At 35.4% G+C, this 20,468-nt stretch overlaps 1 protein-coding gene across 2 annotated transcripts in view; it reads right to left on the bottom strand.

Annotated features, from left to right (window-relative positions):
* Positions 1 to 20,468, bottom strand: part of SCAPER (S-phase cyclin A associated protein in the ER) — a 197,247-nt gene that overhangs the window by 102,115 nt on the left and 74,664 nt on the right. For both annotated transcript variants that reach the window (XM_016125783.2, XM_016125786.2), the window contains exons 21-22: positions 4,391 to 4,527; positions 1,793 to 1,858 (exon numbers count right to left, since the gene is read on the bottom strand). In XM_016125783.2, coding sequence (XP_015981269.2) covers positions 1,793 to 1,858; positions 4,391 to 4,527 — 203 coding nt within the window. The remainder of the gene's footprint in view (positions 1 to 1,792; positions 1,859 to 4,390; positions 4,528 to 20,468) is intronic.

Raw genomic sequence — 20,468 nt, 5'->3', positions numbered from 1 at the left:
GAGAGAGCACATTCAGGAGGAAGGGCAGCAGAGTCCACCCTTAACGGGAAGTAAAGTGTTACATTACAAACACGTTTGCCTTCGGGAGCGGCTCCACTCCCTCTGGCCATCTTTCCAAACACTATGCCACAGTCATATATTAAATTTTCCTCAAATATTTGGCTAAATTTATAGATTTTCTTTTTAAAATCTCATCCATCAGTTTGTATTATTACTCATGTGTCAATGAAAAATGGTTTTAACTGCACATCTATTAGCTCTGTCCTACTACATTCTCCTCCTTCTTCAAAAAATCTTTTCCTAGAAATTCTCATTTACTTTTCTGAGTTCTTTAAATGGATTCTGTTTTTAAAATGTTGTTGTGTAACTGGGATTGTATTACCTTTGCAGGAGAAGTTGCTGTACTATGTCTTTTATCTGAGAGTATAACTCATCTTTCCATTTATGTCTTCTTTTATATCCCTTATTAGCATTTTTAGGTTTAATTTTAGAGCCTTCATTAATTTCTTGTTTGAGTACATTCTTAGTTTCCTTTTTTATTGTTACTGTAAACGATATTTATATTTTATAACTGATAATCAGACACAAAAGCCACACCCCTCTATATAGCCTCCAGCTAGTCACCTTCCCTCTCTAGGCGCAGGCTCCCTGAAGAAGACCGAAGACCACTGAGTCATTTTGAGGAATAAATGAGTCAACATATGTAAAGCGCCCAGCATAAGGTGAAGGCTCGGGAAACATCACCGTAATTAACAGCATCACATTAATTTGGTAATCGGCCATTTTACTAAGTTCTCATTTCTATCAGCCTTTCACTTGATTCTCTTGGTCTTTACAGATATATAGTATCATAATAATCTTAATAAATTTGTTAACTTCTTTAATATTTTATATTTCTTTATCTTTTTAGAATGGCAATGGCTAATACCTCCAGAACAATAATAAATAAAAGTAATTATCTGATGAGTGTCTTATTTCTGACAAACAGAAATATTTCTATTCTAAATGAAAATAATTGCTCCATTGAAATGCTTCAGTCTATCTATCAATAACTATGTTGTTACGAATATTCCTCAATTTGTGGCATTTAACTGTTTCTTGACCTTTTTCACTATTAAAAAAGTCATCTTTTATATAAATGTTCAGGCACATTTTGCCTTATTTCACTGGGCAGCATGAAGTCTAAGGTGGACATCCTAAGCTTCAATTCACACAGCCTTCCTTGGGCTCCACCCATCTGCACTCCCATCAGCGCTGTGTGAGCGCCTTTCTCATGCCCCTCTGTTGGCAGTGTGTTAGAGAGGCAAACTGATGTTTTTCTTTACTTAGCTATTGTGTAGTCACATTGACACCCAATATGGAGTCTCAATCCTCATCTGCCCAAAGTGGCTGTCACAACAGTCCTAAAAGAGATCCCACCACAAGAGCCACAGTGTTGCCAGAACCTGTTCTGTCGGAACAGGGTTTCTCTACGTCAGAACTGATGTTTCGATGAGATAATTCTTGTGCACTGAAAAATGTTTAACAGCATCCCTGGTCTCTACACACTTAATGGCAGGAGTGCCATTTCCCAAATTATGATAACCAAAATGTTGTCACATATCTCCGGACAGAGCAAAATGTCCCCTGGCAAAATCGTCCCCAGCTGGACACCATAGTGTTAGGAAAAAAAAGTTCTAGGCATCAGACAGAAAGCCCGTGATCACAGGTATATGATGACAGTTCAGCTAAACTTTTCTTATAGGTGGAGACCAAAGAGATGGAGACCTAAATTGTAGGATAAAATACTCACTTTGCTTTATAAGGTGAGTCAGAGCCAGAATTCTTTGCTTCCATTAAACTTTCATATTCCTTGGCCCTGAAGAGAAAGAAATTTAATCACCATTAGCTATTCTGCTGCTGATTTGTATAAAAATCTTGGCTGTGTTTTTCCTCTTCCGGCATTATGAACATTACAACATTAATTTTAACACTTTGGTTTCTAAAACTGCTTCTTTAAAGTACTGTAAATGCTATCAAAAAAAGGCCTAAAAATACATATTTCCTCTTAGGACAGAGAACAGATTCACAAAAACACTTGTGATTTTACAGATCTGGAACAGAACAATGCTTACTTTTCAAAAATGTTGAAACCCTATTAAGTTTCTACTAGGTAGGTGAGGTGACTGAATGTCTATGTACCTCAAAAAGTCTACAATGCAAAACCAAATACGGGTAAAGAATAGTCATGTAACTTTAGAAACAATTCTAAAAACAGTAGACATAATTTGACCAGACATTCAAAGATTTGTTTTGTTCTGCTTTTGTTATTTATACCAGCTAAAAACCAAATGTCTGGAAAGATCTGAGATAATATTTCTCTGCCACTGTCTAAGCAGGCTCCTCAGCTGAACCTGTAGGTAACAGCACCAAGAGGTCATAAATCTGACACAGATGTCACTACAGCAATCCACTAATGTTGACTTAATCTGTCAACTTCTCTTTTGGAAGAAAAAGGAGGAAAAGGTTAATTTAAATTTTACTGTTCACCCAAAGAGTCCTGGTCTCAAAGAACTAACTAGTCTAGTTACTTATGAAAGAATTAGTCATAATGTCTACCAATCCAGACAGCAATGCAGGTGAAAAAATAAACCATCCTTCATAAATAACATGAAAGACATAAATTTCAACAGGCCTAATAAGGAAAAGGCAAATGAGCACAGGTTATGCTTGGGAATAAAGGAACAAATGAATTAGAATTAAACATTATATTATGTATTATTTAAATCTATGCATGTTCACTACTATCAGTCGAAATACTAAGACATATCAAAATGAGGAAAGAATCACTTTTTAGTTGCACATAATTGTGACCTCATGTGAAAGGTAGAAATAAATAACAATTATTCAGGGTTCCAAGCACATCTAGGGCTTAAGGCGGTGACACGGAAGAAGGTTGGGGACCCAGGTGTACAGATACATGTGGGAAGAGTCATCCAGGAAGAGGAAACCCTGAGGTTTTATAGACAAGGAAATGACAGGACCTGAGTTAAATATGAGCAGGCTCGCTCTGGCCAGAGTGCTCAGACTGCAGGGAGGCAGGGGCAGAAACAAGGGGACAGCCAGGAGCTGCTGCGACCATCTAGGGGAGTGAAGCTGGTCTGGGGCAGGCAGAGATATCAGACAGCTGGATGCTGGACGTGTTTTAAAGCAAAGCTAACGTTATTTGCAGGTGGACTGGATTTGAGTGAGGAATGGAAGAAAGAGAAGGGACTGGGGAGAGAAGAACAGTGGGAACTTGTTTTGGATATACCAAGTCCAAGGAAACTTGAAGACAGGAAAGGAGTAAGTAGAGGATATTCGAGCCACAGGACTGGAGCAGCTCACCCAGCGAATGTGCACATAGAGAAAGAAGTCCCAAGGATGGGCTCCACAGCATTCCAGTGTCAGAAGGCCAGCAAGTTCTTAGCACAAACGCGGAAAGAAGGTCTGTAACACCCTGACATACACTGTGGAACTATGTTTAGAAACTTGAGAGGGACCTCAAAACAAGCAATCAAAAAAGCCTCTTCTAGTCTTTGTTTCAATGAGTACTCTGAAGTTTTCATGATTCTGTAAAATGAAACAGACCCTTTCTTTGATTACAATCTGGAAACTAGAGAGAGATAATAACACTCATCATCATTCTAGATCCATATTCCCATAATCCCATGGGTCGAGCTTCTCTACCTTTTGAGATATTTGGGAACAAAGGCCTAACAACATATTCAGACTACCTGCTCTCAAGTTATCTACTAAGGAGGAACTAACTGCAGGTGTGTCCTTGAACAAGACTCATCGGTTGTCAGGTGACGCACAAGCTTGTGAGGGAACGATGTGCCACACCGCTGTCTAATCCTCAGATGTCACTGATGATAAACGACAGGTCCAACAACTCACTTTCCATTTCAAGATATTTCTTGAACTTTTTCTTGTTGTGACAGGCAACCAAATTGATTAAACCTAGTCATGGGACTTGACACTACCACCAGTAGACTCCTATTTGTTGATTGCTATTGATTTTCTCTAATACTTCATTTAAAAATCAATAGTTGGAAAGACAAATAGGCTGGGTTTACACACACTCATACATACTACCGCGCGCCAGGGAAGGCACACGTTTGGCAGAGCTTTTGCATCAAATTATAAGAAGAGCTCTTAACAGGTGAAGGCAAAGGCTTTGGATCGATACGGAGTTTTCTTTCTTTCCCAATCAAACAAAGTGCCTATAAATTAGGCTCATCAGTGTTATTTTCAAGGCTTTCTTGAAGTAAACAACTTTAAACTTTTGGGGGTGGAGGGTCTTCCTTGCATTTGCATAAAGAGGATGCATCACTATGAGTTCTTGTGCTTTTAAGGATATTTATAGTACCTGGAGTTCATGCGGGCTTTGATCTTTTTGGCTTTTTTTTTACTTTTTTGCCGCTCTTCTCCATCTTTCAAAGGTTCCGAGGGAGCTGTACTTTCGATCACAATGTCAATAATATACTTCTTTAAGGAAAGATGCTCCTGAAAGATAAATAATGATGATGATTTAAAAACAACAGCATTGCTATAGACTACAGTAAGTATAAAAGATTACACAGACAAAAGTAAAAGTAATCTTTATGAAACTCTGGCTTCCACAATTGCCTTGGATAACACTGAAAACAGTTTTACTTGAGATTTTCATTGACTCGTCAAACCTTTGCTGCACACCAAACTGTGCTAAATGCTAAGGATACAAGGACATATCCCTTGCAACCGCACAGTATAGTAAGAGATGTAGAATATACACACAAATCTGTAATAACAAGCAATAAGTGTCCATTAGAGAGTCAGAGTGCTACAAGAGTCAAAGGGCGGAAAGATGGCTGTTCACTGGGGGCAAAAAGGAAAGGTTTCGAGAAGGAAGCACCGTCTCTGCCATCCCACAAGGGCAGGGTGAATGTGAACATGTGGGTGCTGGGTGTGTGTGGGTGTGGGTGTGGGTGTTTGGGCTGGGAGTTGGGAAATGTGTAGGAAAAAGTAAGAAAAAGGCCATCCAGAAACACTGGTGGAGATGAGAAAGTGAACTGTGATTACTGGCAGGAGAGACCTATTTGGCTGAGGCAGACAGTGTGGCCTCGGCTCCTTCCTTAGCCACTGTAGACTAAATGGCCCACTACTCTACTCACTCCCGTGTATGTACACAACTCCCTCACTCCCTTTCTCCCTTCATACTTGCATGGCAAAATCCCAGCCCTAAATCCAATTCTCTCCCTACTCTGTGCCTATAATTGAACAGATTAATGTGGCCATAATAACGAACAATGCTGACTACTCTCAGTTTAACCTGATGACACTATACCTCAAATGGGCTCTAGTACTGCCAGGCAATCAAACAATCTTGGACTATTTTAGCTACACACTCCTACCTAGAAGTTTTTTCAGACCCTCTCCCTTAAATTTCCAACACCCTTGGCCCCGACACCCTTACCACCACCCTTACCACCTTTGCCAACTCCCAGCACACTCACCCACACACACACACCCAGTACCCACATTCTCCTCCCTGGCACTTTCCTGACTAAGCTTCTAGATATCACATTGTCCTCCCAACTCACCAGCTGTACTTCCTAAGTCTTCTTTGCTGGATCACTTTCCTCTCCTTGCCTGGGTAGTGCTGGAGTGTCCCAGGGCTCCACAGATTGCCCCTCTTTTCCATCAAACTCACTCACTGCGAGCAGTGATTTGAAATATTACTTAAACATAGGCAATTTCCAAATTTTTACCTCGAGTCCTGCCCTCTCCCCTGATTTCCATTCCTACATGAAACTGTCTCCTGAAGTACTCCAGTTAGGTGAAGTACTTCACCATTAGAATTTCCAAAATAACAGTTCACGGCCAAAGTCTTACATTTCCCATAGACATACAAGTGCTCTTCCCACAGTGTTCCTGCTTTTGGTAAATGGTACCATCCATTCGTGCAACTGCTCATATCCAATACATCAGCAAGTACTATCAGCTCTACTTTCAGATAGGTCCCCAAATCCATCCCAAATCCAGTCACTTCTGCTGCCACCACCATCTAGTCCAAGATACAGCTTTCATCTTAGACTAGATTATCACTCAATAATAAATAGTAGCCTCTTAAATGGTGTTTCAGGTTCTAATTTAACACCCAAGTCTTTTCTTTACATAAGCAGCCAGTGATTTTTTTTTTTTTTAAACATAATCACAACGTATCATTGCTCTTATCAGAATCCTGCCTTCTCATCACACTTCAGGTAAAATTCAAAGTACTTTCCCTGGCCTTACAAGCCCTCAATCGTTGACCTCTCTGACCTCATCCTATAATGTTCTCGCCTTCATTCGTTCTGTTCCGGCCACAGTGGAATGGGTGTTGCTGTTCTTTGCATTCACCAGGAATGTTACTGCTGTCCTCTTAGCCAAAAATATTTTTCTTTCAGTTATTTGCATGGTCTCAGCTAAAATGAACACCCAATCTTAAGTAACACTTTCTACTATTTGCCATCATCTTATTCTGTCCATTTTTCTTCACAGGATTGGCCTAACATTTTACCTAACATCAAATATTTCTTTGCAATTTTCTGCACTAGAATGTAAGTTTTATGAGGGCAATGATTTGTCTGTTTTGCTGCTGTGCCCAGCGTATGGCAGGCACTCAATACTTACATGTCAAATGAATGAAAGATAAGAAGGTAATGTATCAAGAGCTAATAATAATGTTTATGGTCAAATGAGTGAAAGTGGTCAAAAGGTACAAACTTCCAGTTATAAGGTAAATAAATCCTCAGGACATAATGTACAGCACGGTGACTTTAGTTAAAGATACTAGACTATATCTTGAAAATGGCTAAGAGAGTAGATCTTAAAAGTTCTTATACCATCTCCCCACCCCCAACACACACGAATAGTAACTACTGTGGTGATAAATAACTAAATTTATTGTGGTGATCATTTTGCACTATAGACACACATCAAGCATTATGTTGTATATCCAAAACTAATGCAATGTTGAATGTCATATGTCAATAAAAAAAGACAAAAAATAGTATGTATGAGGGTTTATTATGCGACATACACTGAACTAATAAAAACTTTACATATCACTTAGTCCTTTGAACTATACTTAGAACATACTTTGATAGTATTTATTTTTATTATTTCCATTTTAACCATGAGTAAGCAGACACGGAGTCAAATAACTTGTTCAAGTTAGAAAATCAAAATTCATGACACAGTCATATGTGAAGTCGCCATCCACATTACTATTCACTGAATTCTCACTATGTGATAAAAAAGAGTAAGTAAGTTACATGTTATTTCCTATGATCTTAACAACCCCACAGAACAGGAGGCACTACGTTCACATCTTACAAATGCTTAACAAAGGCTCAAAGAGGTTAGGTATTATGTCCAAGATCACAAAGCTCAAGGTCAGAACCACAACCTACGCAAAACCAAGCATTTCACTATTCCACCTTCACTTCTTTTAACAGTGCTCACAGGCTGAGTCTCTGACATGTAGTTTCTATTACTGCATTAAGAAAAAAAATATTCTAAGTGACAGCTTCAATTCTGTGAAAAGTTCAATTATACTATTTACTATATAAGTCATTTCTGTACCCAATGCACAAATGCAGACACTATAAAGAAAAATTTGGACTCTATCCAGAACTATCAAGAATCACATCTTTTTAAAAGACAATACACTTACATACACATTCACACACATGAACACTCAAACATATGCACTCGTATTAATGTTAACTTTAAAAAAATCTCAAAACCAAAAACAAATGAGAATATAGTAATATTTTTGTTTGACTAATAGCAACTTTATTCTTAATACAAAATCAGTACATGTTAATTTTTTAAAAAAATTAAAAAATAAAAACCTATAATTCTAACACCTAAAAGTAAGTACTTAAGTATATCCTTCCAATTTTCTTTGCATATATATTTTCATGAAAATGGGATATGCCATTTATAGTATTTTATAATCTACTTTTTAAACTTAATATTGCAAATATAGTCATACCATTAAATAATATTGTTTAACATAATCTAGTGCCTGTAAGATATTCTATTTCATGAATATACCTAACTTTACTAAATGCTTTATTGTTATTTGGATAATTTCTTATTTTTAACATAATAAATACTAGTGCAGCAAATCAGTCCTACAGTTAAAATTTTAAACACTTTGTCTAGTATTTCCCTTATGATAAAATCATAGAACTGAAATTCCTGGGCCATAGATTACACATATTTTTAAGGTTTTTCATAAATATTCCCAAACTGAACAACCAAAAAGGGAATTAATTTATGTACCCATAAGTGATTTGGCAGTTTGTTTTGTTTGTAAATCTGTCAATTTGTTAGCTGGAAAACTGGTATTAGAATGCTCGACGATTTGTTTGTATTTTGTCTTCTGTGACTTAAAATGTGTTTCTTGTCCAGCTTTCTATGAACACATTATTATGAGATTTCATATATTTGTTTCTAGTGGTTCGCATTACGTATTTTCTTTTTGTCAGAAAGATCACATTTTGGCGATAAAAGAAACTCATTGTTGAATGTGATACAGGGTGAATAATAGTCATTTTTCCATTAAAAGTGTGAAAACTTTACACAGGAAGGTTTTGACATGGTTTCTGAAGATGGAAAGAATGTGTACAAAGCAACACTGAGGAGTGACTAAAGAAATTATAGTGCATTTCTATGAGGAAGTACTAGTCATCAAAACACTTAGAAGATTACTAAGAGGATGCAGCCAGTGGTTGCAAAGTTTTAGATTCTCTCTGAATCATCACATAAAACACAGAGGGCAATCAGATGCAAAAGTAAAACTCACAGCAGACTTACAACAAAACAAGGTGACAGTGTTACCTTGTAGCACCCAAACAGAAGTAGGTGAGAACAAATTAGCAACAGGTCGGCAAATTTTCAGTATCTTTGAAGGAGAAATCAGAGGAACACACAAAGTTAATATTAAAAACTTGAGAATAGAACTGTAAAAAATAAAGTCTTTCACTGGAGTTCAACAGGCCCATTGAGAATAGCTAAAATGAGAAAGGGTTTGCCCATCCGATGGCAGGTGAGGGACAGGAACCCAGCCTCACAGAGATCTGATCAGTCTGCTAAAGGCTAGTCCCTATGAACTCTTGAAACTGAGCCGCAACAGAAAATGCTGGAGAAGGGATTTAACTGAACAGTCTAGGGATAATGGAGACAAAGAGGGAAAAAGGCCTAGATAAAAGTAGAGCAGGGAAACTGAATCAGGAATTCAGAAAGCAAGTCATTCTATTTTTTTTGGGGGGGGGAACAGATGAAGCTCTATGAAGTTAGAATAGCTACCATGAACCATAACTCATTCTAAAACTCTTATAAAATTAATTCCATGTAAAAATAAGCAACAGAAAACAAAGTTAAATCCTAAAATTACTAAAAAAGAAAATAAGTAGAATATCAACACTACGAACAACGAAAACACACCAAAACCATGCACAGAATAGATCGAAATGTTACTTTCTATTTCAAAATAAGTTACAAGTAGAGAAAATGGTATAAAGCATGAGAAAACACAAAGCACCATCTTAAAAACTCAGAATTTACATCAAAAATCAAAGAAGATAGCAAATAGAATTATTTTTAAAATAAAGATAAAATAGAAGACTCGTAAGAATAAATAAATACAACAAAGAATTCCTCAAATAAAAGATGAGCAGGAGAATTTTCAATCAAAAGAAAGAAATAAAAGTGGTTCAAGAGTAAGTGGAAATACTGAAGACAGGCAAAGATGTAAGTTGCAGGTAATAGGGGTTCCTGAAAAAGAAAACCAAAACAAGGGGAAAAAAATCAAATATTAAAAACTATAATCTGAGAAAACTGTCCTGAAAAGAATATAATTAAATATCAAAAGAGTACACCACATATCTGAAAATACTGACCCAGAGTGGCTAATACCAAGACATATCCTATCACAATTTCTGGGCTTTAAAGAAAAGGGAAAAATGCTTTGGACATGTAGCAAAAAAATAAGTGTGTTACAAGGCAAAAAATTAGATTATCATCAGCCTTTCTAACAGCAACATTTTGTGACTATATTTAGGATTTTCAAAGGAAGAAATGTTAGCTAAATTTTTTTATATTTGGCAAAACCAACTTTCAAGTATAAAAGGCATAAACTGTTACCAACATAAAAAAAAAAAAAAATCCTCAGAGAACATTATTCTTACAAGAACTTCCTGAAGAATCTACTAAAGAACAAGCCTCAGAAAACCAAAATGACCAGAGAGGTATAGACATAAGGGCTAGCTAGTGGTTAACATGATACATAAACTTAGAGGATTAAGAGTAAACTACTGGTTAAAACCTAAACAATATAGTGTATAATGACTGTATCTCCAATTTTTCATCATGTCACTATAAAAAAAAAAGTGAGAATGGGGAGAACATATGAAAAAAATTTAAACTGTTCTCACAGGAATTACACTGGTGGTGGGAGTATTAGTAATATTGCCCTCAGACTTCTATGTATGTAACATGAGATAAAATAAAGGAAATTGTGGATATAATTCTATATTCCCTGTGTCTTAGATCCCTGAATGCTCAGTATGAAAGACAAGATACAATACAGAGGAGGTCAAGTAAAAACTCTGTAGTCTTGAATTTGAATTGTAGAATTCATAAGTCCATCATCTTTAATAAAACATAATATATGCACACATATTTGTATAAGTGTGTACTTACACTCATACACATCACATACATTTTATTTCCTAATTCTGTGCACAGTGATCAACCCAGTACCAATGAGCATCCCTGATGTTCCTGAAATACCATTTCTCAGTAAAGGTAACCAAGGTTCTTAGCAAAACAGCTAATTATAAACCTAATCATCTTGCTATTATACCACATAGCAAGGTAACTATCAAATTCAATTAGGCTCATGTCAAAAGCACTTGAGAGTAAACTTTAAGAGGCTCCCACTGACCAAAAGAATTTGAGGTCCAAAAAGGAAAATTTTAAATGATTGAACTCCATCATAAGTATTTAAATCCATGAGTTTATAATTACACACACACACACACACACATTTTAAAAACTAATTGGACACCTCTGGAAAATAATAGGGCATCATTTATTATATCAAAAACTGGTAAATAATCAAAATTTTATCCTGCCACTCAGAAACCAAATAGTAGATGAGGGAAAGTATTTGTTTAAAAATGTATTCCAAATACTAAATGAAAATGAAGTGCGGAATTGGAATATCTCCATATCCAGGAATTAATGACTGTAGGTATCCATAAATCGACAGATAATAGCATAAATAGCTAATACATTAATACCACAAAAAGAAAGACAATCAGACATTATGTTAATTCTAAAGAAAGAACTCAACACCAACTACAGTTTTTCAGATGGGCTGAATCTCAGTCTGACAAAAGCCTCTAGATCTACCTGCCATGGGCGGGTAACAGAAAGGACACAGACACACCTTGCACTGCAGCAGAGTGCACAGCGACAAAGCTTTAGCAAGTCACATGTTCCTTTGCTTAGGACTGAATCTCCCAGTCCCTCACAGTCAGAGGCAGCCCTGTGACTAAATTCTCAATCAATGGAATTTGAAGGCATGCCTAGTGCTTGAAGGCCCATTCACACTCTCCTCTCTCCGCAAACTGGAACACAAAAGAGCCTGCAACACAGCTCTGATCCCAGAGGGGAGGGGCAAGATCTTGGGGCTGACAGAGATGGGTCTCTGAAAACACATGGCTAAAGCCAGCCTGACAACATGGACTGCTTACCTACCTCAAGACTGTACTGTGAGAAATAAACTTATATGTTCTTAAAATTATTGTATATTTATTGCCTTTATTATAGCAGATTAATCTTTTCCCCAAGTAATACACAATTATGCAACATTTGTATGCATAATTATATATACATCTTTGCATATTTACAAGTGTATACATGTGTGTATAAACTGACTCTGGGAAATTAAGGCAAAATACTAAAATTTTTTACTAGATTGTGACTGATTTTTAATTTTCTTCTATAAAAAGCATATATAATAAGCAGGAAAAAAATCTGGTTTAAAATAGCTAGCATAAAATGATATCTGGAATTAACTTCAAATTAACTTCAAAATACTATTTGGGGGGAGTGGATGAGATGTCAATAAGGCAGGACTCACCGGGACCTTATCGTTGTCAGGCTCAGTGATGAGTACAGGGAAGTTTGTCTCTCTGTCTGCTATTAGGTATGTTTTAAAGGTTCCATAACAATCAGTTTGGAAAACAGTCATCTTGTAAGAAAAAATAATTTGTACACATGAAATTAAAATTCCGTCTGGCTTACCAAAGTAAATGAAATCATGATATTCATCTCTCTCAAGCATCTAAGAGCTGAACTGAAAATGAAATGAATATGTTTGTGCACTATTCAAACGCCGAAAGTGTGTACTCTAAGTGTGAAATCTGTTGTAAGAACCAGAGACCACCTCCTACAGGAAAGTAGATGTGTATTAAGGGGGTGCTTTACCAAAAGAAATAGTGACATATTGTTATTGATTCTCCCATCTTCCTCATCTGGTCTTCCTACATCTGAGCCTCTGGGACAGGGCACAGGTTAACCAGCCATTACAGGATGACGAGTGACCTGGGCTAGAACAGTGCTGACCAAAAAAAGCCAGGCTCTGCTTTAAGGAGCCAGTTAGAGACGAAGGTTTCAATGTTTTTCACTGAATTCCACAGCCACATCTGTCGTGACAGGAAGTACACCCGCAGGCCCATCCACCAGCCGGTAGGTTCTGCAGCTGACGGTGCTGCTCAAGGTCCAGCGCCCAGTTCACCTGAGCACTCGGCACCGGTGCACACTGGCAGGCAGCACCCCCTCCCTCCTTCTAAGCCATCCTCAGCAGCAGGCCAATCCAAACAGCTAGATTCCTTAATCATTTTTCTACCTGCTCACTGTTCCAGGTTCCTGCTATACTTAAGCCCAGCTCTGAACCCGAGAGCCTAAACTTCGGGCTCCAAGCCTTGTTGACACCCTTCCTCAACCCCAAGGACTGGCTGGGATCAAATACGTACAGCGGTCTCAGCGCCTCTTACTGAAGCGTTGCTTGCTTCGCATGGCCTACCACTCTGGCCGTTTCAAATGCTGGTACCTATCTATGCCTCTGGTCTCGGACAACCAGATAGTCGCAGAGCCCAGTCTGCTTAACAGTTAATAAAATAAATGCTCAGGGAAAAAATAAAGATACTTTAAATGATTCTACTTCTGCAAAACTATCGTAAGGACACAGAAAGTACCCAAATATCTCTATATAAATATATTCACTGCAGTAAGATTTACAACAAAATATCAGCAGTAGGAATTGATTATGTAAATTATAGCCCATGCTTTCATTCATACGTAGAATATAAAATAAAGAGCAACAAACAAACAAAAAAACAAATAAATTATGACTTATGCATTAATATGATACAGGTTTCATTATTTTAAACAGTATTATTAAAAACAATCATCATATGATAAAAATTCAGGATTCAAATCTACGCAATGCAGTTTATATATAAATAAGTGTGTAAGATTTATATCTTCACATATAAAGAAAATAATTAGATCAAAATGTTACCAATACACATTTTTCCTCAAATTTTCTACAATTAAAATATATTAATATTTTATTATTATTAATATTTATTATTAATAATATTATTAATAATATTAATATTATTATTATTTTAATTGTTGCAAAATTAATGCTAATAAGAGAAAGCAAGGAAAATCAAGCTCTTTAAAGAAAACAGGGTCAATCTTTATAAGGTTACGGTTGCTGTAGACTTACTTGTGCTGTAGAAAAATAAGTATAACTGTGTAAAATACACTCATCTTTTTGTATTTACCCAGAATTATAATTATTATGCTACAGGCACAAGGAAAAGCAAAATTTACCCTGGAGACATATTATTTATGATTTATTTAGTCACTTTCAAAATATGAATCAATCGGGGACAAAAATCATCCCTGATTCTCCTTCTTTCCTAATATCACAGAAAATTTACACTCCTGCCGTCCCGGAATCCCGTTCAATGCAAGTTCTACTCTCCTACCTCCAAGCTGGAAATGGGTCTTAGTTGGCCGTTCTACATGATACTGTGAATTATAAAAAAAGCATCGACAAGAGACAATGTTCCCTTTTGACACAGAAAAGCAGATTGACACAGGAGAAACAGCACCGCACCGTGAGTGAGTCACGGTATCTGCGACCAGGATAAATTCTGCAAAACACGACAGAGTGACTTCTCTGGGCCTCAGTTTCCTCACTAGTAAAATAAAGGGATTAGAAAATAAAATCTCCTCTTTTAAAAATCAATGTGAAAAGCCCATAAGGTAATCAAGGACGGTAATTCCATACACAGACACACATAATGTAAGTCTAGAGTTTAAACTGCAATTGTGACTTCTTAAACAACACTGTGCTACATGAAATACTAATAAACATATATAAGGAAACGAATACTATATAGACATGATCTCATCAAAGTTTATACCCTTCTTATTCATTTAATTACCTTTTATGGCATATTATGCCAAAGCTCTGGCCTTTCTAACATAATTTACTATATTAAATCCTGAGGTTTATGATCCTGATATTCTATCAAACTCCTCCTAAAGGTTCTCATAATTCCTTATTTTGTAAAAGAGACATGAAAACATTAAGCTATAGATAGGTTCATGATCTTTGGGAAAGATGTAAAAGTTCTAAAAATAGGGTATATAGGAAAATATAAATGACACAATATAGAATCTTATTAAACTTCCATTTTTAGAACTCTCTCAAGTGTTACCTCAGAATAAACACATTTCATAAAATGTGGTACATCGAAGGAAGTAATCTGCTTCCCATTATTTAAAATACTGTAACACAGAACTGAGAATTTTTAAGGATGTTATTCTTCCTAGATCAAAAGGGTTTAAATGTTTCCTTTGAAAAAAAGGACCAAAGCTTCATCACAATAATAACGAAATGTATTTTTATTTGAATATCAAAAGGTGTTCTTTTTATAGAAATCCAATGTCATGCTCAAGAGCCTTATTTCTCTGGAGCCAAAACTTTACTTTCAAAAGCAGGGTGGATGCCAAGTTACTATCTAAATAGATAAGCAAATAATACAAGTTTTTCACATTTTGTTTGGAAAAACACTTCTCTCTCAACATCATCCTGGACTTTCTCAACTTTGGAATCTAAAACTCAATGATATTAGTCCTTTCCAAACTCAAATGTTTTCTCTAATTCTTAAAAATACTATTAGGCATTTCATCCTTTTAAGTCTGCCTAGCACAAAGACAAATAAGATAAATAGGAAGCATTTTACATTTCCTCATTGTCTTCTACAAAATCTGGGAAAGAATGGCAGCCTGGAGGGTAAGAATGTGTTTTCCTTGTTTCTCTGGAAGATGATGATGGTGAAAAAAGGGAGGCATGAGGGAGAAATGGGAGAGTAAAGAAATGAAGATGTCTGGGAAGGGACGAAGAAGGAAAATCAGAAGAAAAGGAGAAGCAGATGAAATAAAGGAAGAAATAAAGAAATGCTCAACTGAAAACAACATGGCATTTTGGACAGCACTTTACCATAGATTCTGAATATCACCCTCACAAATACAGTATGTTGAAAATAAACTATCGTTTAGCTCATTAATTTAATTAACAATTAATTCAATATGTACTACGTGCCAAGGGTTTATAACTGCTTAAGTTAAAGAGGTGTCAGTTTTACTCAGAATGAAAACAAATGAATCTGTAGTAAATTAGTATTTCGATCACTATCACTCCCCCATAAAACTATCCCAGCAGACTACCCTCCAGGAAGAGTTAAGGAAATCTGATTTATAATTACTGATTTGTTAGATGGCATTAACCAGATCAACTAAAGTATCCACAGATATCCAAACACTATTCAACAATGAAAGTAACATATACAAAACTTAGTTCATTTATATTTAACTGAATGTGTTTAGAGATTCATGGAGCTGTGAAATTTATCAGAGACAACCTAAATTGAAGAGGTAGGCTCACACGATAGTGTTTATCTGTGTTTCCCTGACATCTAAACTAATGCAGAATGCACAAGCAGATGCTAAAGAAATGCTAAAATATATATATAAAGTTTGAAAGTTCCACTACATTTAATTGAACGTTCATCAAACAGTAAATTTGAGAGAATATGAAACATAATACCTTTTATCAAAACAATGCCATTTTGAAAAAACAGCATCATTTTGAAAAAACTAAACATATGTAACAATGACAACTTTTAAAACTTTATAGGCTATTTTAATTACACAAAGATTCAATTCTGCTAAGGTCTCTTTCTATAGGATACACTTATGTTGTTATCTATTACAATCTATGTATTGTATTGTTGGAAATGACAGTTGAGAAAATGAAGCTAATGAAATATTGTGAAACAGACACCATGCAAAAGAGAAAAGCCCATCTTCTGATAAGGATGACAGTCTACCATCTGTCCCCCTGCCACTCAGTGACAATTACAAATACTCCATCAGTTTTATGGTAGGTGGAGATGATAAATGAGGTAAAGACTTCTTTTGCAGATTCTGATGTTCCTTTCTGATCTAATCTGAGGTTTAACAGATGACTTGAAGAAAAGCCCAGAGTACAAGCTTATTAATTTATCGTGCAGTAAAGACAGAAGACCTGAACTCAATACTGCAACATATAATAGTTCAGTTGTTATTGAACCAAGCCTTGCAGTCAAAGATGTTTTCTCAGAATTCTCAGATTTCTAATACAGCAAATGAGATTACTATCAGACTTCATCCTCAGAAATCATTTCAATAATATCCAGCAACAATAATACCCAGCAACAATAAACTACAGATCACAAATAACATCACCTTTTCAAGAGAAGATCCAAGGAACAATAATGCTCAGAGTCGGAACTCCTCAGTTATGAGAGACTTTCACAACACTGGGTGACAAGAGCTTGAGGGGTCAGCAGCTTCATATCATACTCTACGGCATCGAAATCAACATTCCCTTTAAATCTATAAACTTTTAAATGTTTATAAAAAGAATATACATAAAAATGGAAATACACAGTAACCATAATCTGAATACAAATTAAATATAATATAAATGCATAAAAATATAAATATTTAAAGAAAAAGAAAAGTTACACTACTCTAATACTAGATAAAATAAAGCTGGAGTGACTATCTTAATATCAGGCAAGGTAGCAAAAAATATTACTAAGAAGAAAGTATATTCCAAAACAATGAAATTAATCAAGAGCACATAAAATTCTTAGCTTTTATATTCCTTAATAATACAACTTTAAACTACATCAAGCAAAAACTGATGGAATTGCCAAGAGAAACAGAAAAATTTACAATTAAAATCAAAAGATTTCAATATCCCTCTCTCAAAAATTTATAGAACAAAAGTAAGCAGAAAATCACCAAGGATACATAGTAGATGAGAAAAATTTTTGAGGTGATAAATATGTTCACTATCTTGATCATGATGATGGCTTCCTGGATGTATAAATATACTAAAACTTCTTAAACTGTACACTTAAAAAACAAGTGCAGTTTAATGTGTGACAGTTATATCTCAAAGCTCTTTAAAAACAGTAATGAATTTTTTAATTTGTATGAATCTAGGTACTATACTATTGAGTAAAAAACAAACCAAAAGGATTGCGTACAGCATGGTACTTTTATAAAGCATCAAACAACTAAAATGAAAATATGGTTTTTAGAAATAAACCTAGATGTAAAAACAAAACTATGAATGAGGCAGTAGAGAAAGAGGGGAGAAGGAGGTGGCCACATCAAGCATCACGAACCAAAACAAGGTTTGCAATATTAGTACCATACAAAAGTAATATTCAAGAAGAAAGGTGTTAAAGAGAAAAGAGATGTTCCACATTCTTAGAAGATAAAATCCATCAGTAGGATAAAACTATGTAAATAGTTATAATCATGATGATAAAACTATGTAATATACATAGAAAAGATTTTTTAAAAAACACAGACAGACAGACATGAATAAATAATAATAGTATATAACAGAACTAAAGGGAGAAACAGACCAAAACACTATGGTAGTAGGGGACCTAAATACCCCACTGTTGAATATGGACAGATCGTCCAAACAGAAAATCAATAAGGAAATAATATTCTTAAATGACACATTAGACCAACTGGACATAATTGACATTTACAGGGCCTTCAATCCCAAAACAGCTGCTTACACATTCTGTAGTGCACATGAAACATTCTCAAGATGACTGCATACTAGGACACAGAGATAGATAGCCTCAAAAGTATAAGAGGGTTGAAATCACATCAACCATATTCTCTGATCATAATGCTTTGAAACTACAGATCAACTGCAAAGAAATCAGGAAGAACCATAAATACATGGAGATCAAACAATATGCTACTGAAGAATACCTGAGTCAGAGAAGAAATAAAAAGAGAGATCAAGAGATACAGAGAAACGAATGATAATGATAGTACAACATATCAAACCTTTTGGGACACAGCAAAAGCAGTCATTAAGCAGAAAGTTCATATCATTACAGGTCTATCTCCAAAAGAAAGAATGAGCCCAAATAAAAAACCTAACGCTTCATCTTAAAAAACTAGAAAAGGAAAAACAAATGAAGCCTAAAGTCAGCAGAAGGAAAGAAATAATCAAAATTAGAGCAGAAATAAATGAAATTGAAAAAATAAATAGAAAAAATAAATGCAACGAAGATCTGGTTCTTTGAGGTTAATAAAACTGACAAATCCCTGGCTAGACTCACTAAAGAAAAAAGAGAAAGGACACAAATAAACAAAATCAGGAATGAAAGAGGGGAAATTATGACTGATATCATAGAAATACAAAGGGTCATTTACGAATACTATGAAAAAGTACATAACACCAAATTTAATAACCTAGAAGAAATGGACCAGTACTTAGAAAAATACAATCTTCCTAGACTGAATCAAGAACTGGAAAATCTAAATAGACCAATCAACAGTATGGAAATTGAAACAATCATTAAAAACCTACCAAAAAGTAGAAGTCCAGGACCAGATGGCTTCACCAGTGAATTCTACCAAACAAAGAAGATTTAATACCTATTCTCCTCAAACTCTTCCAAAAAAAATCGAAGAGCAGGCAATACTTCCCAACTCATTTTATGAGGCCAATATTACCCTGATACCAAAACCTGGTAAAGCTAACACAAAAAAAGAAAACTACAGACCAATCTCTCTCATAAACACAGATGCAAAAATCCTAAATAAGATACTAGCGAACCAAATACAGAAACATATTAAAAAGATTATACACCACAATGAAGTGGGCTTCATCCAAGAGGCACAGGGATGGTTCAACATATGCAAATCGATTAATGTGATACAGCACATAAACAAATTTAAAAATAAGAATCATATGATCATATCAATAGATGCAGAAATGCCTTCAACAAGATACAGCATCAATTTATGATCAAAACACTTAATGAAATCGGTATAGAAGGAAAGTACCTTAACATAACAAAGGCCACATATGACAAACATTCAGCCAACATTATATTTCATGATGAAAAACAAAAAGTCTTCCTTCTAAGATCAGGAACAAGGTAAGACTGTCCACTATCGTTACTGTTATTCGATATAACATTGGAGGTCCTAGTGAATGCAATCAGACAAGAAATAACAGGCATCCAAACAGGAAACAAAGAAGTCAAACTGTCACTATTTGCGGATGACATGATTCTCTATATAGAAAACCCTAAAGACTCCACAAGAACACTACTAGAAACAATAAGCAAATACAGTAAAGTCTATGGATACAAAAATCAACATTCAAAAATTGATAGCGTTCCTATATTCTAACAATGAAGCATCAGAAAAAGAAGTGGAAAAATATAATTCCTTTTGCAATTGCAACAAAAAGAATAAAATACCTAGGAATAAATTTAATGAAACAAGTGAAGGACCTATAGAATGAAAACTATAAGACCTTAATAAAGGAAATCGAAGAAGATACAAAGAAATGGAAAGATATTCCGTGTTTGTGGATTAGAAGAATCAACATAGTTAAAATGACCATATTACCGAAAGCATTATACAGATTTAATGCAATCCCCATCAAAATCTCATTGGCAGTTTTTAAAGAACTAGAACAAAAAATAATCAGATTTGTATGGAAGCACTAAAGACCCCAAACTGCCAAAGCAATCCTGAGAAAAAAGAACGAAGCTACAGGCATCACTCTGCTCAACTTTAAATTATACTACAAAGCGACAGTAATCAAAACAGCATGGTATTGGCAGCAAAACAGACACACGGACCAGTGGAACAGAATAGAGAGTTCAGAAGTAAACACATATTTATATGGGAAAATGATTTTCAACAAAAAAAGTCAA

The sequence above is a fragment of the Rousettus aegyptiacus genome, unplaced genomic scaffold (assembly GCF_014176215.1).
Source record: "Rousettus aegyptiacus isolate mRouAeg1 unplaced genomic scaffold, mRouAeg1.p scaffold_m13_p_14, whole genome shotgun sequence".
NCBI classification, from domain to species: domain Eukaryota; kingdom Metazoa; phylum Chordata; class Mammalia; order Chiroptera; family Pteropodidae; genus Rousettus; species Rousettus aegyptiacus.
Note: the sequence above shows the minus strand (reverse complement) of the source record. Positions and strands in the feature narration are given on the sequence as shown.